Source organism: Lucilia cuprina, chromosome 2 (assembly GCF_022045245.1).
Source record: "Lucilia cuprina isolate Lc7/37 chromosome 2, ASM2204524v1, whole genome shotgun sequence".
Lineage (NCBI taxonomy): Eukaryota > Metazoa > Arthropoda > Insecta > Diptera > Calliphoridae > Lucilia > Lucilia cuprina.
In genome coordinates this window covers 44,409,345-44,433,507 of record NC_060950.1, presented here as the reverse complement: position 1 = coordinate 44,433,507, position 24,163 = coordinate 44,409,345, and the positions used below count along the sequence as shown (strand labels likewise).

Here is a 24,163-nt window from a genome sequence, read left to right as displayed (position 1 = left end):
CCTTCAGAAAATGACACTAAAGCACAGTACTGGCTTAAAAATACTAGTAGATTTATGAAATTCGACATAAACTAGTTTCGTGTAAGCTAATATGTCTATCTCTTTTATAGGAACCGAAATCTCTCTATCAATTTTTATGAGGATCAGTCCATAATAGCACCACCCCATATAAATTCCGCCCCAGAAAATGACGCGAAAAATACGAATATCGCAATGCAATTCGACATACAACAATTTTGATTTAAAATCTCTCTACCATATTTTATGACTTTAATGCTCCTTAATGGCTTCAAAATACAAGTAGATCGATGAAATTTTAAACAAATAAGGTACTGAAATCTTCCTACAGACTTTTATGAGAATTGGTCCATATATGTATGTATAAATAACCCTACTCCCTATAAAAATTAGCACTGTCAATAGTAAAACCCCCATTAAAGGACTTCTTTCATATGTTACGCTGTTTTCATTAATAATGTTCTCATTAATATCGATATATAATAATAAAATATTCAAAATATCAAAGTTCATTTATAGGGCAGTGATTTGATGGTGGGTATAAAAGATTCGGCATAGCCGAATATAACACTCTTACTTGTTATGTCTTCTGCAGCCCTCGGATTCAGGATCTTTGCCTGAGCGTTTGTTTGTAAATATCGATATGAACTATTTGCCCGGGATAATTGGGAATAGGGGTTTCTGTAAAGAAATATTGTTGGGATGTCGATCATATTTGTTCTCTTTACAAATTTTGCACGCCATTGTGATTCTCTTTACTTTCGCCATCATCTGTGGGAAGTAACGTTTTTCCAGCAGTTGAGCTTTGTTTTCATCAGCATTCCTATGGGCCCTGTTATGCTCGTTTATAATTAATACTTCTAATTAATACTTGGGAATGTCTGTAATCATTTTCCTTGTGTAAAGGACTTTCTATTTGTGGAAATTAGTGGAATATATTTTCAGTGCTTTTTCCAGTATTTCGTCGGTGGTTTTTATACAATTGGTGACCGATGGATTTAAATATTTTTTTAAGATTTCTTCCAATCTTGCAACATCATCATATGTTGAGAAAACAATTTGAAACTCATATGATTGTACTTCACTCGGTTCAATAATAAGTTGGTTCTTGAATGCATTTATAGGAGCATTTGTATGTTGAATAAGGGACCGAGGAGAACTTTGGTTGCTATGCTGTGTTGCATCCGTTGAGCTTATTTCAAATATTCGCTGTGGTGCTCTAGATAATGCGTCAGCTACTGTGTTTGCATTTCCGGGTTTATAAAGTAATTCATAAGTGTATTCTTCTAACGTTGCTTTCCATCCTCTCAGTTTACTATTGAGTTGTATACGTTAGTGCTTCGTTTGGCTCAGAGAACAGATTAGGATATTTCTGGATTATTTGATTTATTTTGGACTCTTGTCTTCCGTCATGTGATCGTTTCTTATTTGAATGGTGTTAACTGATCACGAAACCTGTTGCTTTAGTTGTATTTTGATATTGTCTCCTATGGTCATATAATTTTTCGCAGTGTGAATAACTGCTGATAGACTTTTTAGGGTATCGTTTCCTAGTATAGCATGAAACGATTTTAAAACAGGGAGTAAAAAGAATTTAATATTAAAGTGTTTCAATCCGAAGAGATTTAAAAATGTATGGTTATAGCGGTATGTATGGGTTATAGCGGTTTTACCTCCAACGGATTTGGCGTAGAATTTAAATTTACTTGTATGGCATGATTTTATTATCCACTAAAATTCTAAGGATTTCACCGGAGCTCGTCTTGGTCTCAAAATACGGTAGAGACGAGCTTTCTAATCTAAAAAATTAATGTTAACAGTTTCGAGAACATCGTCTGAGTTTTCTTCATTTGTATGAACTTGATCGTTTAATTCCTGAAAATTTCGTTGGAATTTTTGGGGTTGTTAATGTGTTTGGTCTGGTGGCCTTTTTCCTACGAAGTCATTATTCTGTTTTGGCCTATTCATGTAGTTAACAGCGCGTGATTGCATTGATTGGTATATTTCCGTAGGGGCAGGCTTTGGTTGTGGTTTCGGAGCAAATGGTCGTGGAGGTGGGTTATTGTAGGTGAGACTAGCGTTTTGATATCGCTGAATTTGGTTTGGGAATTGTTGGTTTTGATTAAAATATTGTAGTGGTTGAGAATTGATGTTCAAGTATTGGGGTTGACGCTGTTGGTAAACGTATTGGGTTCTGGGGGTATAGGTGTTACATGAGGAAAAACATCGTGAGCTCTATGGGTAAATTGGAGTCTAAATTTTTGATTGGCTTTCGGGTGTTGCGGAATTTTGGCATTTTTACCATAAGCGTGCTCTGTACGGAAATTTTGGTTTTGCAATTTCAGGCATAAATGGAGTGCCTGTGGAAGAGTCATTGGCTCCCGAATGTATAATAATTTTGCAAGTCGCCTTTAGCCCTCGAATGAACGTATCTGTGTTGAACGTATCTGTATGTTTGGTTCAGGATGTCTATGGCATATTGTCAAGGACCTAATTCCCCTGTTAAAGACCTAACTCAATACATATTATAAACATGTATTTTTGTTATTTTTTTGTTGAATTAAAAAAAGTATGTAAAATACTTTTGTAATTTTCAATACTAAAATGTACAGCTTTTTATTTTCAATTTTAATTAAAATAAAATGTCAAAGAATAAAAAATATTTTTTTTTCGTTTGTAAAATATAAATTATTTTCGGGATTTTAAATAAATGAAAAGTGTTGAAAAAAATAATAAACTTTAAGTTTAAGTGATAAGAAAAACTAATAAGTGGTAATATCCTCGCAATTTAGTGAGTGCGTTTAGTTCTCACAAGTTTGTTTATTCTCTCAGAGCTCGTCCGTGTGAAGAGAATAAAAATTTTTCTTTGAAAACCCCTTCAGTTTCGCCTATATGTACTACTATAAGGTCTATGGCCTCTTTACCGATAGTCATGCACGAGATATTTTTTATTATCAGAGATAGGTGGGAATAAACATCTTGATAGAAATCTTGGACGGTATTATTTTTCTGAATGAGAGTGGTCATCTGATACTCTAGAGTATCGAGGTCACGTTTATCAGCATAGTGCAATGCTAGACAGCGCAAATAGATTCCCAATTTAAAGTAGTATTATAAGATTCGAGTGCGGCATCAGACGCTCCTACGCTTCTTATAACGTTAAGAATCGCAAGATATTTTGGAGTCCCTTTGTTGATTTATAAACACTCAAAATTCTCTCAACACTCCTTTTTTCAGAAGCTGAACTCCGCATTATTTCCCGAGAATTCTCTAAGACATCGGACAATATAAGGAACCTTGTCTAAATCTGTGAGATTTGCCCTACATTGTTCGCTTATACTCTGATCGATCCCTGAAATTTCCGCGCTGGGGTTCAATATATTCTAAACTAAACTTTTACATTATTTCCTGCAAACTCTAGCTATCAGATTAACAATATTTGCTTCGAATTGAGCATTTTGGAAAAATTATACGTTTTTCTTCAATGTGTAAGAAAATCTGCATATACAAAGCTAACTGTGTTATCAGACATTGCTCGTCTTTTTGACCCAGCTGGTTGGTTAGCGCCAATTGTTATTATGCAGAAATTTGCCAAGATAATACAGCTTGGGATGAATGTTTTAATCCACTCAACCTTATAAAATGGTAAATAATTTACGAACCTAACTCAACCTACCCTTACATCAGACGTATTTCTGGACTGACTCATCTATAGTGTTGGCCTGGCTTAGTAAACACCCTAACCCGTTGAACACATTTGTGACAAACAGAGTTTCTACAATTATCCAAACAGTTGGTGTTGACAACTGGAACCATGTTGCTTCATATGATAACCCTGCCGAGGATGTAACGCTGATGAGTTGAAAGATGACACTTTATGGTGGAATGGACCATCGTGGTTAAAAGAAGTCGCGTCGAAGTGGCGAACAACAAATAAACCCTTTATACCCAGAAAACCCAGATTTTCGAAATTTTCAAAAGCTCTAATTAAGCTCGCGCATCCTACATCCGTAGAAATACAATTCGAAATGATAGAGTTATTCTTGATAGAAATAACCCACAACTAGTCAATCAAAGACTACGTTAATTAACTACCCACCTAAGTATTGAACTTGATGCGTTAGAGATCAAATCTACCCGTGATAGACTAATGATTCTTTGGCAGACGGAATATTTCAACAACGAATATAACTGTTTGGAGAGAAAATACTCTATTCCCAACAAAAGGAACCTGCTTACCCTAACGCCATTTTTAGATTCTGCAAAGATAATGCGTGCAAATGGTCTACCAGCAAATTCCAGCAGTTTGTAGTATTCCGAAAGACACCCTATACTTGTACCCTACAAAAGTACATTTGCTAAACTACGACACGTCCACCTGGTAACCCTGCATGGTGGAAATCAACTAATGTTGAGAATAATCCGATCAGGATATTGGATTTCCAAACTTAGGAATCTGATAAGTAGTGTTTTTGACAAATGCTCACCCTCCATAAGATATAGAAAAGACAAACAACCCAATTTATGGCGGCATTGCCACCAGAAAGAACCCAAATTGATAAAGCCTTTACAAATGTTGGAGTTGATTTTGTAGGACCATTTGACGTCAAAGCATACAGTGGCAGAAATTATAAAATAACGAAAGATTACCTTTGTGTTTTTGTTTGTTTTGCAACAAAAGCCTTTATAGCAGCCTTCGCTCGATTCGCAGGAGTTAAAGCTTTAAAGCTCATTTGAAGAATATAAATACCCTTAAATATACATTTGAAGAGCTAGCTACACTCCTTGCCAGAATAGAAGCATGCCTAAACTCGGGACCCTTAAGATCGTCAAGTGAAAATCCACAGGATCTTAACCCGTTAACACTTGGAAACTTTTTAATTGGCTCACCCATACTTACCCCTGCAGAACCCGACACAAGCAGTAATAATATAACCCTGGCAAACAGATGGCAAAAACTAAAGATACATCATCACAACTTTTGTAAAAAATGGAAAGATGAATATTGTTGTCGCTGTTTTTAAGCTCCTGGCTTCCACTACAGATTGTAAAAACTGAGCTTTTAGTGTTTTCAAAAAATTAGTTTTTTATTTAAACTTGATATTATTTAACTAAATACTCGGAATTAAAATTCTTTTTGGTGTGTATACCAAGAGCGATTCTTTTGAATAGCTCCTTTTTTTTACAAAATGGACACCTTTTCCTTATATTTATAGGAGAGACAATTTTATGATTAACCGCGTGGAATTTACAATTACAATATAAAACAATTAGTATAAAAAATTCACTCAACAAATACATATAAAATTTTGACGTTTACAAAAGATGTGTTTTTTAATGTTTAGAATGTGAAGTTAACAATCAAAATACAATATCTGATTATTTAAATAGACAGTGGCGGTAACACCCCTCCCCAGTAAGATGAAAAGGCACTTTGAAAGCTTACTCCTTATGTTGAGCCACGTCTAAGGTTGCCAGTTTAGCTGCAGGTCTCTCTAAAATACCACCAGTCGTCATAACCTTCGCTTTACGTACTTGGCCATCTTCAGACTTGTAAACTTCTATGACTCGCCCTTTAGGCCACACATGTCTCGGATTTGCAGGGTCAACCACTACCACCAATTCTCCAACAGCTAATGGTTTAGCCTTTTCAGACCATTTCGTTATGAACGGTAACGTTGGCAAATATTGAGCTACCCAACGCTTCCAAAATTTATCTGCATATTGCTGATAACGTAACCAACATTCTCTCAAGACAATACCGTCATCATCATATGTAGCAAGGGGCTTAATTCCATTTGAACTACCTAGTAGAAAATGATTAGGTGTTATTGCTTCTCCATTTTCGCTTTCGATTGGGACGTAAGTTAATGGTCTCAAGTTTATAATGTTCTCCACCTCTACCATCATACTATTTAAAATTTGCATCTTTCATGTTTTATCTTATAAAGAACCGATTTCACTGAACGTACGAGACGTTCCCAGGCGCCCCCCATATGGGGCGCAGAAGGGGTTAAAGTTCCACTTTGTTATTGAATTAGTAAAGTTTCGAACCAATTCATTTTTGTTCATCTCTTTTATTGCTTCCATTAATTCGCGTTCAGCCCCTACGAAATTCGTTCCATTATCGCTGAAAAATTATCTTGGTTGTCCGCGGCGTGTTACGAAATTACGAATTGCCATAATACATGAGCTTGTGTTAAGACTATGGACAATTTCAATATGGACAGCTCTAACTGTCAGGCATGTGAATAAGGCGCCATATATTTTTTCCTTGTGGCGATTAACTGTAACATACAAGGGGCCAAAAAAATCCAACCCCGTAAAGGTGAAAGGCGACCGAAAAGCAGCAAGGCGAGCTCTGTGCAATTTGGCCATTTGAGGGAACACAGGCAAAACATTTTTAAGTTTGTACATCTGACATTCTCGTACTACACATCTACACACAACTCTAAGCTTTGGAATATAATATTTCTGTCGTAGTTCATTCACGACAGTCTCGTGATTAATAGATTAGAAATTTTGTAATGCGACAATGTTTTGGTAAAATTGCTTGATGTTTTAATTCATCAGGAACGTCTGCATTTTCAATACGTCCAGCTACACGAAGTACACCATCACTATCAATATAAGGAGATAATTTGTATAAAAAACATGAACTCCATGGAATCCTGTATTTCTGCTAATTCATGGTTAGGTGCTTGAATAGGGTTAGAAATTAATTTATTAGCTTTTATCCCCCTAATAAGAGATGATAAATTAATATCAACAGAAGCCTCATTAAAGTATTTCTTAACTCAAGCATTAGCATCTTCAGTATTTCTATTCGCAGTGATTTTGTTTTTACTAAATTCAAGTAAAACAAATTCAAATTATTTTATAGAAATAATAATCTTTTCTTCTCTTCTTTTAAAAAGAGGTTCTGCTCCGTTTCATTTTTGATTTCATTAATTTTAATGACTTGACAAAAAATTGCACCTTTAATATTAATTTCTTATATTATTTTTAAACCATTAATTATTATAAGTATTATTCTTTCAAGATTAATTGGTGCTTTAGGTGGATTAAATCAAACTTCTTTACGTAAATTAATAGCTTATTCTTCTATTAGCAGCGATATATAACAGAAATTTATTATGAATAACATATTTTTTATTTTATTCATTTCTTTCATTTGCTATAATCTTTATATTCAATATATTTAAAACTTCTCATATTAACCAATTATTTTCATTATTTTTTCATTCAAAGGTTATAAAATTTTTTTTATTTTTTAATTTATTATCATTAGGAGGATTACCCCCATTTTTAGGATTTTTCCCTAAATGAATTGTTATTCAATCTTTAACTATTAATAATCAATTATTTTTATTAACATTTATAGTATTAATAACATTAATTACTTTATATTTTTATATACGATTATCATATAGAGCTTTTATATTAAATTATTATGAAAATAATTGGTTAAATTATTCTATATTCAAATCTAGTTATATGAAAATTTTTATAACTTTTTCATTTATTTCAATTTTTGGGTTATTCCTAATTTCTTCTTTATATTTTTTATTTTAAAGGCTTTAAGTTAAATAAACTAATAGCCTTCAAAGCTATAAATATAAGAATAATCTTTTAAGCCTTAGTAAATTATTTACTCCTTTAGAATTGCAGTCTAATGTCATTATTGACTATAAAGCCAATGATTAAAGAGAAATAATTCTCATAAATAGATTTACAGTCTATTGCCTAAACTTCAGCCATTTAATCGCAACAATGGTTATTTTCAACTAATCATAAAGATATTGGAACTTTATATTTTATTTTTGGAGCTTGATCCGGAATAATTGGAACTTCTTTAAGAATTCTAATTCGAGCTGAATTAGGACACCCTGGAGCTTTAATTGGAGATGATCAAATTTATAATGTAATTGTTACAGCTCATGCTTTTATTATAATTTTTTTTATAGTAATGCCAATTATAATTGGAGGATTTGGAAATTGATTAGTTCCATTAATACTAGGAGCTCCAGATATAGCATTCCCTCGAATAAATAATATAAGTTTTTGACTTTTACCTCCTGCATTAACTTTATTATTAGTTAGTAGTATAGTAGAAAACGGAGCTGGAACAGGATGAACAGTTTACCCTCCCCTATCTTCTAATATTGCTCATGGAGGAGCTTCTGTTGATTTAGCTATTTTCTCTCTTCATTTAGCAGGAATTTCTTCAATTTTAGGAGCTGTAAATTTTATTACTACAGTTATTAATATACGATCAACAGGAATTACTTTTGATCGAATACCTTTATTTGTTTGATCAGTAGTAATTACAGCTTTATTGCTTTTATTATCATTACCAGTATTAGCAGGAGCTATTACAATACTTTTAACAGACCGAAATCTTAATACATCATTCTTTGATCCTGCAGGAGGAGGAGATCCAATTTTATACCAACATTTATTTTGATTCTTTGGACATCCTGAAGTTTATATTTTAATTTTACCTGGATTTGGAATAATTTCTCATATTATTAGTCAAGAATCAGGTAAAAAGGAAACATTCGGTTCATTAGGAATGATTTATGCTATATTAGCTATTGGGTTATTAGGATTTATTGTTTGAGCTCATCATATATTTACAGTAGGAATAGACGTTGATACACGAGCTTACTTTACTTCAGCTACTATAATTATTGCTGTACCAACTGGAATTAAGATTTTTAGTTGATTAGCAACTCTTTATGGAACTCAATTAAACTATTCCCCTGCTACTTTATGAGCTTTAGGATTTGTATTTTTATTCACTGTAGGAGGTTTAACTGGAGTTGTTTTAGCTAACTCTTCAGTTGATATTATTTTACATGATACATACTATGTAGTAGCTCACTTCCATTATGTTTTATCAATAGGAGCTGTATTTGCTATTATAGCAGGATTTGTTCACTGATACCCTTTATTCACAGGATTAACTTTAAATACTAAGATATTAAAAAGTCAATTTGCTATTATATTTATTGGGGTAAATTTAACATTCTTCCCTCAACATTTCTTAGGATTAGCAGGAATACCACGACGATATTCAGACTACCCAGATGCTTACACAACTTGAAATGTAATTTCTACAATTGGGTCAACAATTTCTTTATTAGGAATTTTATTTTTCTTCTTTATTATTTGAGAAAGTCTTGTATCTCAACGTCAAGTTTTATTCCCTGTTCAATTAAATTCATCAATTGAATGATTACAAAATACTCCACCAGCTGAACATAGTTATTCTGAATTTATTAACTAATTTCTAATATGGCAGATTAGTGCAATGGATTTAAGCTCCATATATAAAGTATTTTACTTTTATTAGAATAATAAATGTCAACATGAGCAAATTTAGGTTTACAAGATAGTTCTTCTCCTTTAATAGAACAATTAATCTTTTTCCATGATCACGCACTTTTAATTTTAGTAATAATTACTGTCCTTGTAGAATACTTAATGTTTATATTATTTTTTAACAAATATGTAAATCGATATTTATTACACGGACAAACTATTGAAATTATTTGAACAATTTTACCTGCAATTATTTTATTATTTATTGCTTTCCCTTCTCTTCGACTTTTATATTTACTTGATGAAATTAATGAACCTTCAATTACTTTAAAGGCAATTGGTCATCAATGATATTGAAGTTATGAATATTCAGATTTTGCAAATATTGAATTTGATTCATATATAATTCCTACTAACGAATTATCAATTGATAGTTTTCGTTTATTAGATGTAGATAATCGAGTAGTTTTACCAATAAATTCTCAAGTTCGAATTTTAGTAACTGCCGCTGATGTAATTCATTCTTGAACTATCCCAGCACTAGGAGTAAAGGTAGATGGAACTCCTGGTCGACTAAATCAAACAAATTTTTTAATTAACCGACCAGGTTTATTTTACGGACAATGTTCAGAAATTTGCGGAGCTAATCATAGTTTTATACCAATTGTAATTGAAAGAATTCCAGTAAATTACTTTATTAAGTGAATTTCTAATAATATAAATTCTTCATTAGATGACTGAAAGCAAGTACTGGTCTCTTAAACCATTTTATAGTAAATTAGCACTTACTTCTAATGAAAAAATTAGTTAAATATATAACATTAGTTTGTCAAACTAAAATTATCAATTTATTGATATTTTTTAATTCCTCAAATAGCACCTATTGGTTGATTAAGCTTATTTATTATTTTTTCAATTGCTTTTGTAATTTTTCTTCTTCTTCTTTAAATTCGGGTTTTATAGAGTTATCAGAACCTAACATGACTCCTTCATGTTCGACTTTAACCCATCTTGCGTCCAAATCTTTTAATTTTACTTCAAGAAAAAGCTCCAGGATGTCCTAATTCAGCTCGAATTAGAATTCTTAAAGAAGTTCCAATTATTCCGGATCAAGCTCCAAAAATAAAATATAAAGTTCCAATATCTTTATGATTAGTTGAAAATAACCATTGTTGCGATTAAATGGCTGAAGTTTAGGCAATAGACTGTAAATCTATTTATGAGAATTATTTCTCTTTAATCTTTGGCTTTATAGTCAATAATGACATTAGACTGCAATTCTAAAGGAGTAAATAATTTACTAAGGCTTAAAAGATTATTCTTATATTTATAGCTTTGAAGGCTATTAGTTTATTTAACTTAAAGCCTTTAAAATAAAAAATATAAAGAAGAAATTAGGAATAATCCAAAAATTGAAATAAATGAAAAAATTATAAAGATTTTCATATAATTAGATTTGAATATAGAATAATTTAATCAATTATTTTCATAATAATTTAATATAAAAGCTCTATATGATAATCGTATATAAAAATATAAAGTAATTAATGTTATTAATACTATAAATGTTAATAAAAATAATTGATTATTAATAGTTAAAGATTGAATAACAATTCATTTAGGGAAAAATCCTAAAAATGGGGGTAATCCTCCTAATGATAATAAATTAAAAAATAAGAAAAATTTTATAACCTTTGAATGAAAAAATAATGAAAATAATTGGTTAATATGAGAAGTTTTAAATATATTGAATATAAAGATTATAGCAAATGAAAGAAATGAATAAAATAAAAAATATGTTATTCATAATAAATTTCTATTATATATTGCTGCTAATATTCATCCTAAATGATTAATAGAAGAATAAGCTATTAATTTACGTAAAGAAGTTTGATTCAATCCACCTAAAGCACCAATTAATCTTGAAAGAATAATACTTGTAATAATTAATGGCTTAAAAATAATATAAGAAATTAATATTAAAGGTGCAATTTTTTGTCAAGTCATTAAAATTAATGCATTTGTTCATGAAAGTCCTTCTATTACATTAGGGAATCAAAAATGAAATGGAGCAGAACCTCTTTTTAAAAGAAGAGAAGAAAAGATTATTATTTCTATAAAATAATTTGAATTTGTTTTACTTGAATTTAGTAAAAACAAAATCACTGCGAATAGAAATACTGAAGATGCTAATGCTTGAGTTAAGAAATACTTTAATGAGGCTTCTGTTGATATTAATTTATCATCTCTTATTAGGGGGATAAAAGCTAATAAATTAATTTCTAACCCTATTCAAGCACCTAACCATGAATTAGCAGAAATAGAAATTAATGTTCCTATTATTAAAATTCCGAAAAATATAATTTTTGATGAATTATTAAAAATTAAAAAGAAAAGGATTAGAACCTTTATAAATGGGGTATGAGCCCAGTAGCTTAATTAGCTTATCTTTTTATAATTATATTTTGGTGTATGATGCACAAAAGTTTTTGATACTTTTAGAAATAGTTTAATTTTGAAAAAAAGTGTTTTTTTTATTATTGTTATAATAATGCGACCAACAGGAATTACTTTTGACCGAATACCTTTATTTGTATGATCAGTAGTAATTACAGCTTTATTACTTTTATTATCATTACCAGTATTAGCTGGAGCTATTACAATACTTTTAACAGATCGAAATCTTAATACATCATTCTTTGACCCAGCAGGAGGAGGAGACCCAATTTTATACCAACATTTATTTTGGTTCTTTGGACATCCTGAAGTTTATATTTTAATTTTACCTGGATTTGGAATAATTTCTCATATTATTAGTCAAGAATCAGGAAAAAAGGAAACATTTGGTTCATTAGGAATAATCTATGCTATATTAGCTATTGGATTATTAGGATTTATTGTTTGAGCTCATCATATATTTACAGTAGGAATAGACGTTGATACACGAGCTTATTTTACTTCAGCTACTATAATTATTGCTGTACCAACTGGAATTAAAATTTTCAGTTGATTAGCAACTCTTTATGGAACTCAATTAAACTATTCTCCTGCTACTTTATGAGCTTTAGGATTTGTATTTTTATTTACTGTAGGAGGTTTAACTGGAGTTGTTTTAGCTAACTCTTCAGTTGATATTATTCTACATGATACTTATTATGTAGTAGCTCATTTCCATTATGTTTTATCAATGGGAGCTATATTTGCTATTATAGCAGGATTTGTTCATTGATATCCTTTATTTACAGGATTAACTTTAAATACTAAGATATTAAAAAGTCAATTTGCTATTATATTTATTGGGGTAAATTTAACATTTTTCCCTTAACATTTTTTAGGATTAGCAGGAATACCACGACGATATTCAGATTACCCAGATGCTTACACAACTTGAAATGTAATTTCTACAATTGGGTCAACAATTTCTTTATTAGGAATTTTATTCTTCTTCTTTATTATTTGAGAAAGTCTTGTATCTCAACGTCAAGTTTTATTCCCTATTCAATTAAATTCATTAATTGAATGATTACAAAATACTCCACCAGCTGAACATAGTTATTCTGAATTACCTTTATTAACTAATTTCTAATATAGCAGATTTGTGCAATGGATTTAAGCTCCATATATAAAGTATTTTACTTTTTTAGAATAATAAATGTCAACATGAGCAAATTTAGGTTTACAAGATAGTTCTTCTCCTATAATAGAACAATTAATTTTTTTCCATGATCACGCACTTTTAATTTTAGTAATAATTACTGTACTTGTAGGATATTTAATATTTATATTATTTTTTAACAAATATGTAAATCGATATTTATTACACGGACAAACTATTGAAATTATTTGAACAATTTTACCTGCAATTATTTTATTATTTATTGCTTTCCCTTCTCTTCGACTTTTATATTTACTTGATGAAATTAATGAACCTTCAATTACTTTAAAGGCAATTGGTCATCAATGATATTGAAGTTATGAATATTCAGATTTTGCAAATATTGAATTTGATTCATATATAATTCCTACTAACGAATTATCAATTGATAGTTTTCGTTTATTAGATGTAGATAATCGAGTAGTTTTACCAATAAATTCTCAAGTTCGAATTTTAGTAACTGCCGCTGATGTAATTCATTCTTGAACTATCCCAGCACTAGGAGTAAAGGTAGATGGAACTCCTGGTCGACTAAATCAAACAAATTTTTTAATTAACCGACCAGGTTTATTTTACGGACAATGTTCAGAAATTTGCGGAGCTAATCATAGTTTTATACCAATTGTAATTGAAAGAATTCCAGTAAATTACTTTATTAAGTGAATTTCTAATAATATAAATTCTTCATTAGATGACTGAAAGCAAGTACTGGTCTCTTAAACCATTTTATAGTAAATTAGCACTTACTTCTAATGAAAAAATTAGTTAAATATATAACATTAGTTTGTCAAACTAAAATTATCAATTTATTGATATTTTTTAATTCCTCAAATAGCACCTATTGGTTGATTAAGCTTATTTATTATTTTTTCAATTGCTTTTGTAATTTTTAATATAATAAATTATTACTCATTTATTCCTTCTATACCTAAATCAAATTTAATTAATAAAACACAATCTACAAATTCATTAAATTGAAAATGATAACAAATTTATTCTCAGTATTTGACCCTTCTTCTAGTATTTTTAATTTATCATTAAATTGATTAAGAACATTTTTAGGAATTTTAATAATTCCTTCTAGATATTGATTAATGCCTTCTCGTTACCATATTTTTTGAAATAATATTTTATTAACTCTTCATAAAGAATTCAAAACTCTTTTAGGACCTATAGGAGCTAATGGATCAACTTTTATTTTCGTTTCATTATTTTCTATAATTCTTTTTAATAATTTTATAGGATTATTCCCTTACATTTTTACAAGTACAAGTCATTTAACTTTAACTCTTACTTTAGCTCTTCCTTTATGATTATGTTTTATATTATTTGGATGAATCAATAATACACAACACATATTTGCTCATTTAGTACCTCAAGGAACTCCAGCAGTTTTAATACCTTTTATGGTTTGCATTGAAACAATTAGTAATGTAATTCGACCAGGTACTTTAGCTGTTCGACTAACAGCTAATATAATTGCTGGACATTTATTATTAACTCTTTTAGGTAATACAGGTCCTTCTATATCAACAATTTTATTAAGACTTTTAATTATTACACAAATTGCTTTATTAGTTCTTGAATCAGCTGTTGCTATAATTCAATCTTATGTATTTGCTGTTCTTAGAACTCTATATTCTAGTGAAGTAAACTAATGTCAACTCACTCAAACCACCCATTTCACTTAGTAGATTATAGTCCATGACCATTAACAGCTTCAATTGGAGCTATAACAACTGTCGCTGGAATAGTAAAGTGATTTCATCAATATGATGTTTCATTATTCTTATTAGGTAATATTATTACTATCTTAACTGTTTACCAATGATGACGAGATGTTTCTCGAGAAGGAACTTTTCAAGGTCTTCATACTGACGCAGTAACTATAGGTTTACGATGAGGAATAATTTTATTTATTTTATCAGAAGTTTTATTTTTTGTTTCATTCTTTTGAGCTTTTTTTCATAGTAGTCTTTCTCCATCAATTGAATTAGGAGCTATATGACCTCCTATAGGAATTTACTTTTTATTAACTTCAGGAATTACTGTAACTTGAGCTCATCATAGTTTAATGGAAGGAAATCACTCCCAAACTACTCAAGGATTATTTTTTACAGTAATTTTAGGAATTTATTTTACTATTCTTCAAGCATACGAATATATTGAAGCTCCATTTACAATCGCTGATTCTGTTTATGGTTCAACATTTTTTATAGCAACAGGATTCCATGGAGTTCATGTTTTAATTGGAACTACTTTTTTATTAGTATGTTTAATTCGTCACTTAAACAATCATTTTTCTAAAAATCATCATTTTGGATTTGAAGCTGCTGCTTGATATTGACATTTTGTTGATATCGTTTGATTATTCCTTTATGTTTCAATTTACTGATGAGGAGGTTAATTAATTAATCTATATAGTATAAAAAGTATATTTGACTTCCAATCATATGGTCTATTATTAATAGTATAGATAATTTTATCAATTTTAACAATTAGTTCAATTATTTTATTAATTTCAATTGTAGTAATATTACTAGCCTCAATTCTTTCAAAAAAAACATTAGTTGATCGAGAAAAAGCATCCCCATTTGAATGTGGATTTGATCCAAAATCATCTTCTCGATTACCTTTTTCACTTCGATTTTTTTTAATTACAATTATTTTTCTTATTTTTGATGTAGAAATTGCTTTAATTCTTCCTATTATCTTAATTATTAAATTTTCTAATTTAATAATATGAACAATTACGTCAATTATTTTTATTTTAATTTTATTACTAGGTCTTTATCATGAATGAAATCAAGGAATATTAAACTGATCAAATTAATTAGGGTTGTAGTTAATTATAACATTTGATTTGCATTCAAAAAGTATTGAAATTTCAATCTACCTTGAATATGAAGCGATTTATTGCAATTAGTTTCGACCTAATCTTAGGTAATTTTACCCTTATTCTTTAATTGAAGCCAAAAAGAGGCTTATCACTGTTAATGATAGAAATGAGATCAATACTCCAATTAAAGAAGTATGATGTTCAAGTAAAAGCTGCTAACTTTTTTCTTTTAATGGTTAAATTCCATTTATACTTCTTCTTTATTTATATAGTTTAATAAAAACATTACATTTTCATTGTAAAATTAAAAATATTTTTTTTATAAATTACTAAAAAAAATTCACTATATTCAAAGATTAAATTAATCTCCCTAACATCTTCAGTGTCATACTCTAAATATAAGCTATTTGAATATAAACAAATTATATATATATTATATAATATAATAAAAATAAATAAAATTATATATATATATATATATATAATATATATATATATTTATATATATATATATATATATATATAAGCTATTTGAATATAAACAAATTATATATATATATAAAATTATAATTCAAAAAATAAAACTTAATAAATAAATCTTTAAATTATTATTTTGTAATATTTGATTTAATTGAGAATTTTTAACTAAATTTAAATACAATTGTTGACCTCCAAAATATTCTGATCAACCTTGATCAAATGATTTAACTACTATATTTCCAACAATTAAAGAATAATTAATAATCCCATAAGTAGAAATATAAGGTATAAACCACATAGAACCTAAAAAATAAGAAAAATTATAATTATTTAAAGCCTTATTATAAAAAAATAATGAAACATTAGAAATTATATAACCTATAACCCCCCAACAATACAAACAAATAATGTTAATAATTTTAAATAAGAAGGAAGAACAACTACTATAGGAGTAGGAAAAATCAATCATCTTAACATTCTCCCACCAAAAATTCTTAAAATTAATAAACCTATTATACTTTTCAATATTACTCAACCTTCATCATTTAATATATTTAAAGAAGAAAAATTAGAATCACCAGTTATTGTATAATAAACTAACCGAAAAGAATAACATACAGTTAAACCTGTTGAAAAAAAATAAAGAAAAAAAGAAAATATATTAATATAAGATAAAGAAACTGTTTCTAAAATTAAATCCTTAGAATAAAATCCAGCTAAAAAAGGTATACCACATAAAGCTAAATTAGCTACATTAAAACAAGAAGAAGTTAATGGTATTATTAATCTTAAACTTCCCATTAATCGAATATCTTGAGAATTATTTATATTATGAATAATAGCTCCAGCACATATAAATAATAAAGCCTTAAATAAAGCATGAGTCAATAAATGAAAAAATGCTAACTTATAATAACCTATTGATAAAATTCTTATTATTAATCCTAATTGTCTTAAAGTAGATAAAGCAATAATTTTCTTTAAATCAAATTCATAATTAGCTCCTAACCCTGCTATAAATATTGTTAATCCAGATAATAATAATAATAAATTACCCAATCATGAACTTCTTAATAAAATATTAAATCGAATTAATAAATAAACACCAGCAGTTACCAAAGTTGAAGAATGAACTAAAGCTGAAACTGGAGTAGGAGCTGCTATAGCAGCTGGCAATCAAGAAGAAAAAGGAATTTGAGCTCTTTTAGTTATTGCGGCTAACATAACTAATCCTCCTACAATTATTATTTCTATATTACTTTTTATTACTTCTAAATAAAAAATATAATTTCAACTCCCGTAATTTAATATTCAAGCAATAGCTAATAAAAGAGCAACGTCACCAATTCGATTAGATAAAGCTGTTAATATACCAGCATTATAAGACTTAACATTTTGAAAATAAATTACTAAACAATATGAAACTAATCCTAAACCATCTCATCCTAATAAAATACTAATTAAATTAGGACTAATAATTAATAATATTATAGAAGTAACAAATATTAATACTAATATAATAAATCGATTAATTTTATAATCACTTTCTATATATTCCTTACTATAAAAAATAACTAATGAAGAAATTATTAAAACAAAAGATATAAAAATTAAACTTATTCAATCAAATAATAAAGTTATAACAATATTTATTGAATTCATCGAAACAACTTCCCACTCAATAAAAATTCTATAATCATTTATAATAAAAACAAGTCCTATAAAAAAGGAAAACAATCTAAAAAAAAATAATCTTACAAAACTAATTGTACAAATTGATATATATTTCACGGTTTAAAAAGAAAATCTCTTATCATTGACACCACAAATCAATATTTTTATTAAACTATTTAAACATAATCATAATATACATATATCACCCTTTAAAATTAATAAATTTAAAATATGTGGTTATTTTTAATTTTGAAGATTAAATTGCATTACTGTAAAATGCGAATATTTATAAACAATGTGTAATCAATGTACTTAAGAATGATAATTTCTTCACATAAAAACAACATTTCTAATTAAAATGTACAAAAAAAGTATGAAACAAGATAAACTTATTTACTTTCATTGTTATGCATTCTAGAAAATTATTTACAGTGTACGTTGTTTTTGTAAATTATGCTCTTGCTTTTGCAAGTTGTTTTTGTTTTTTCCAGTTGTGTTTGCAATTTCTTTAACAAAGCGACATCAACCTGCTTTGTTGAATGCTGTCAAGCAACTAAATAAAATATTTGTATTTTTGATGCTCTTGTTTAGAGGTTCGTATGCGATCGTGTTGTGTACATGTAATTTGCCGAAAATCTTCGTTGTCAGAACAATACTAGCGCCGACGTCTGATCTAAACCAACAGACATCTAAACATACATAACGAAGAACACAGAAAAACAAAAATAACAACGCAATGACGCCAACAGCATCCAAACATACAAAAAATACACAGCTGAATAAAACCAAATACATCTACACACACACACGTGTACATCTTTTTCTAATATACAGTGTTGTTGTTGCTTTTTTAACAAAGCATGAAAAAAATATGACATTTTTTGATGAAATTTACAGAGGTTGTCTCGGATTTTTGCTCATATCTCCGTTATTTACCGACCGATTTTGCTGATTTTAAATAGCGATCTTCTCGAAAGCATGTCTAATAGATTTATTGAAGATTCGGATCTCGCCGATATCTGGGGTCTGATTTCAACAGACAGACAGACGGACATGGCTTAATCGACTCCGCTATCTATAAGGATACAGAATATATATAGGGTTGGAAAATTATAGAAATTACAAAAGGAATGACAAACTTATATATACCCTTCTAACGAAGGTGAAGGGTATAAAAATTACTGCAATCTTTTCGAAATGGGTCTCAAAAGAAGAAAGCGAAAGCGCGATAAGAAGCAAAAACGAAAAACTCTGAGTGAAATTAAAAAAATATATATAATAAGGTGTAAAAAAAATAGAAAAAAGACTATTAAAATACATATTTACCAAAGGGGCAGAGCGAGAGCAGCACTAGTGTGTTGTTTTTGGCTAGAAACATGAAATCAATTACGATGAGCCTGGCTTAAGTAAAAAGCCATAAAAGGGAAGTTTTTGTTACGTTTTCTTCTCTCAAAAGGTACTTTTTGAGTTTTCTATAATAATGAATTTAGAAACATGAAATTAAGTATGTGGAGTTCGGATTAGACGAAACACATCAAAGGGGATTTTTTGGTACTTTTTATACCACCATCAGTGGTGATAGAGGGTATATATAACATCGTGGATTCCTACTAGGGTACGGTTACTTCACTTTCGCTCCGGTAACCTTCTGTGGTACTTTTTGTTTTTAAACCACCAGGAATACCAGGTTGGCGAAGGAGGAGAAAGGACAATTATTATTAATATTTTTGTTATATTTCTGGAGGGCTCCGTAGAGATCGCAGAAATCACTTTATTTAAGTTATACTTTTTTGATATATTTCTGGAGTGCTCCGTAGAGATCGCAGAAATTTTATTATAAGGACTACTTACTAGTAGGTCCCTGCTCGGGCGCCAGTTAAGGTTTTCTAAGTGGTGTATTTTAAAAAAATATTAAGGCGCTCCAACTGCGCCTGATAAATGAAACTCACAAGGAAAAATATAATATAATATTACAATTAATTTTATTAATTTAAATTTAAATAATGATTAATTAACTAATAATCCCTCCGTTCGATGTCTCAGCCAAGACTGACGTTCGTCGGCTACACTTGTTGGCACCTTGGTTCATTTATCATATTGCACCAACATGCGCGACGATATAAACGCTGATCAAGCAAGATGGTTATTGCAAGAAATCAATTTGTAATTAGAGCGGATACGCGTGTATGAAAAGAGCTTATATTGCAGAAATGATTTTGTTGGCAGTGCCAACACCGTTGTTAACTTATAGAATAAAAAGTAGAAATTACTTTTTATACAGTTTTACTATGAATTAATAATAAAATTGTATAAAATGTACACATTAAGAGCTAAAAATCTTACTTGAAATTTACTTCAAAATAACTTCTTCAAAACCAATACATAAGTAAGGTACTTTGGATGTCATTAAAACATGGTTTATAAAGCTAAGTTTTCATTATATTTTACTTTTTATGAAAAAATTGGATTTTAAAAGTGAAAAATATGTATTAGGTTTTTTTGATGTGATTAAGATGTCGTTTGTAAAGTATGACATTAATTATTTTTTGCTGGGTTAAGAAGCGTTAGACCACGTAGTGTATTGTAAATTTGCGATATGTGATTCAAAGTCCCTGGGATTGGCTGGTCCTGTCAGAATCCAGCCAAATACAGTTTTTTGTGCCAATAATGACCCTAATGTATTTTGCTGTACTTCCGGTAAAATTATTCGATGATATAAATCCGCACCAATAAGAATATCTACATACCTACTATCTAAAAGATTTGAATCCGCCAAACGAAGATTTGGCAATAACTTTTTAATATCGATATTTACGGAAGTTGAAGGTAAATTTCCCGAAATTTTTGGTAAAACAAATGCGTTTGTACTAAGATTTACTGAAGAGTCTAAATCGGAACCAATTTCCACAGGACAATATTTAGAAACTTCAATAACTACATTATTAATGCCAAAAACTTGTGAATGTGCAGAATGCGTGGGAAGTTTTAACCTATTCCGTAATCGTTCAGAAATGTAAGAGCATTCCGAACCCGAATCAATTAAAGCGCGGACCTGATACTTATTGTTATTATGAATTATATTTACCGTAGTTGCCCCTAATAGAACAGACTGGTTTTGACTAGTATGAAATACTTGTGAATTGGACGTTACATTATTGGACGTATATGATTGTTGGTAGTGGGAGTTAGTAGGTCGTAGAACCGCACCAGAGTTCTGTTCCGTAGAAACAGTAGGTCTTTCAACCACAGAATTTTCTAAATGTTTTAAATGAAGCATCGAGTGATGTCGATTATTGCATATATAACAATTATTATTTATTTTGCAACTTCTAGCAGTATGTGTCCTCGAAAGACAATTAGTGCAGAAGTTATGCTCATTCACTGTTGAAATTCTATCAGATATTGAAAGACTTTTAAAACGACGACAATTTCGCAAGTAGTGGGACTGATTAGGACATAAAATACAAGAAATTTTTCCGGAAGAATTGTGAGATTGCAATGAAGATTCCATATTAGTGGAGTTTGTACCTTTAATTGCTTGAAGACATTGCAAAGTCAGAATTCTTTCCATTTATCTAAATCTTTCCATGAAGATAAACTTAATTTGTTCTTAATGCCCTGTTCTAATAAGTTAATTGTTGAACTAGGTAGACGTTGAATACACATAAACACGATAATTGGGTCCCAATTATCTGTAGGCACATTATAAATAGAAAGTGCCATAAGAAAACTATCGATTCCGCGCAGTAAGGTTTTGAGTGCTGTGATCGACTCCTTGTCAAAGGCAGGAAGACTAAATAAAAGCTTTAGTTGGTTATGCACCAACATACGAGGATTCTCATATGTATTCCTTAAATCGCGCCAAGCTAACTCAAAACTATTATTATTTAATGGATATCTTGAAACGATTGTTTTAGCTTCACCCTCGGTTATCCGTATTAAATGGCAAAGACGTTCTATATTGCTAAGCCTCGAGCTATTAATGTAAATTGCGGTAAATAAATCCCTAAAAGCGGGCCAAGAAACATAATCCCCTACGAAAGAGTCGATTATGCTCTGAATTATCGGAATTCAAATTCGCTGTTGGAAGTTCATTAGTTTTTGAAGCGGATTCCAATGTCTTTATTTTCATAGAAATAGATCCTCCACATTCAATATATTCAAAAGATGTGGCTTGATATTTTTCCGCTACCACTTTAAATTCACTAGACTCTAGAGTGTTAAGACATACTTCGTACGTCGAATTAACTTTGTCCCAAAGTCTTTCTAACTCCCGTTTCCGAATCTCCAACTTAAAAACGTCATGCAATTCATCATTTAAATTATCAAATCTCACGCGGTATGCAACGAGAGCATCCGATGCTCTAATAAACGCATTTAGTGATGTGACCGACATTTTTTAATATTTAAAAATTGTAATAAAAATAGATGAATTAATAACACGATATTAAACTACGAATTGACTACAGAATTTATATCAACAAACTTGATAATAGTCAAACTGACCGACGGTAGGGTACCCCATATAAGGGAACCCTGCAAAAATTTAGGCTACTCCCTACATGCGTGAAAAGAGTACTCCTCAAAAGACTAGGAGTAGTCCAAAACTAATCCAAGTATAGACAAAAAACATACTCCATTTAACATTGTGATGTCCTAGGTGAGGACCACGTAATCCATCCATACATTACATCGGAGTAATCTCAAAACTACTCCATGTCACTACTCTGAGGATTACCACAGGAAACTAGTTTGGAAACTATTTTATGGTAATACTCCAAGGAATATCAACATAGGGTTAGTTTTTAAACTACTCCAACGTTAATAGTCTATAGAATACCACAGAAAACTAGTTTTGAAACTACTCTTTGGTAATACTTAATTGAACACACCAAAAAATTATTTTTTAAATTATTTCTATTAATTATTAATTAATTTTTTAAAAAAATATTAATTGCAAACTTAACAATATTATTTACATAATATAAGTAAGTAATACAAATAGTTCAAATAAAGATCACATAAGAAGCAACAAAAACTAAAAAATTACATAACAACAATAAAATGTAATAATAACAAAAAATGCATTATTTTCAATTCAATTTTTTAATTCCTGGTGAAACATAATTATGATTCACCTATTAATTATTATTTTTGTGTTAATAAAGAATTATTATAAAAACTTAAAATTCTATTTAAAGTTCATTAGTTTCTAGAACCACATCGGTTTTAGCAGATACCTTTTTTTTGCACAAACGGAACGAAAGTGACGTTTCTTTACCACTTGAAGTGCGGTCCTTATTTCTTTCTCAGCGTTGGTTGAATAACTATTTATTTCAGCTGAAGTTAAATGTATCTTTACGATTAAATAGTCTGATTAATTTTTAATAAAAAGCTTACATATAATAGTTTTGTATACGTTTTTATAATGTCTTAAACCCTTTTTTCCACATATCCCGTCTATATTATATAATACGCACAATTCTCGGGATAATACACGTTCTAGATTTTTTACAACATTTCCATCTACTAAATATTTAATAGCTGATATCTGAAAAAATACAAATTGAACAATATTCACTGCCATTTTTAAAAGTTGATCATTTCTCAAAAATTACATATTTGTCTTCATTAGCTTCGTTTATTTGAGTTTCCATTTTCTGAAGATCTTCTTCAGTTTTAATTGGATATACCGTTATTAGGTTGTTAATATTTTTTCGTACATTATGTAAACCTTGCAACTGAATTTTTTGCTCAGCCAGCATTTCAACTATTATTTTGTTTTGGTCAACCATTGTTGCTAAAAAAAAGTAATTTTAATGATTCATTAAAAAGCAGATTTCATTAAAAAGCAGATTTCATTAAAAAGCAGATAATAATGTACTTTGCAATTTTGATATCTGTTCTCTTAAAACTTTGTGTTCGCCATTTATTTCTGTAACGACCTGATTTTGTTTGATGATCATTTCTGTAACGTAAGTAAATTATGTTATTGAAAGTGAACATGTATAAATAGTTTTTAGTGACATACCTTTAAATTCGATACAGTTATTACAAGGGTATTTTTGGTACGATCTAAAAGAAGACACATTGTTCATTTGTTGTATATTTGAGTAATCGCACGGATGGATACTTTATACTTACAATTTAAGAGCTCGCTACAAGCATTT

General features: G+C 29.4%; 2 protein-coding genes and 4 pseudogenes across 3 annotated transcripts; 3 read left to right on the top strand and 3 right to left on the bottom strand.

Moving 5' to 3' along the window:
* Positions 1–6,672: 6,672 nt before the first annotated feature.
* On the top strand, positions 6,673–8,565 carry LOC124420846 (annotated as a pseudogene). Its single transcript, XR_006941403.1, has one exon. The product of XR_006941403.1 is annotated as an NADH-ubiquinone oxidoreductase chain 2-like (transcript).
* LOC124418585 lies at positions 8,027–9,251 on the top strand (annotated as a pseudogene).
* Positions 9,252–10,399: 1,148 nt separating this feature from the next.
* Positions 10,400–11,784, bottom strand: LOC124420845 (annotated as a pseudogene).
* A 33-nt stretch (positions 11,785–11,817) lies between these two features.
* LOC124420843 lies at positions 11,818–12,886 on the top strand (annotated as a pseudogene).
* Positions 12,887–16,375: 3,489 nt separating this feature from the next.
* On the bottom strand, positions 16,376–22,389 carry LOC124420842 (NADH-ubiquinone oxidoreductase chain 5-like). Its single transcript, XM_046955159.1, is given in 2 exon segments — positions 16,376–17,488; positions 22,032–22,389. Coding segments are annotated over 2 exon segments (1,149 nt in total). The 3' UTR covers positions 16,376–16,697.
* A 704-nt stretch (positions 22,390–23,093) lies between these two features.
* LOC124418525 lies at positions 23,094–24,062 on the bottom strand. The gene is made up of 3 exons (XM_046945137.1): positions 23,612–24,062; positions 23,394–23,544; positions 23,094–23,333 (listed from the first exon to the last, which is right to left on the bottom strand). The coding sequence occupies exons 1-3, from the start codon at positions 23,786–23,788 to the stop codon at positions 23,206–23,208; spliced, it is 456 nt and encodes a 151-aa protein (XP_046801093.1). The 5' UTR covers positions 23,789–24,062; the 3' UTR covers positions 23,094–23,205.
* Between the last annotated feature and the right edge of the window lie 101 nt (positions 24,063–24,163).

Bases quoted from the DNA above. Each gene is read 5' to 3' on its own strand.
- LOC124418525 (XM_046945137.1), bottom strand. From the start codon at position 23,788: ATGGTTGACCAAAACAAAATAATAGTTGAAATGCTGGCTGAGCAAAAA. The intron at 23,545-23,611 runs GTAATTTTTGAG...GTATTTTTTCAG, and splicing joins AAGCTAATGAAGACAAATAT to ATATCAGCTATTAAATATTT. The intron at 23,334-23,393 runs GTAAGCTTTTTA...ATTTAACTTCAG, and splicing joins CGTATACAAAACTATTATAT to CTGAAATAAATAGTTATTCA.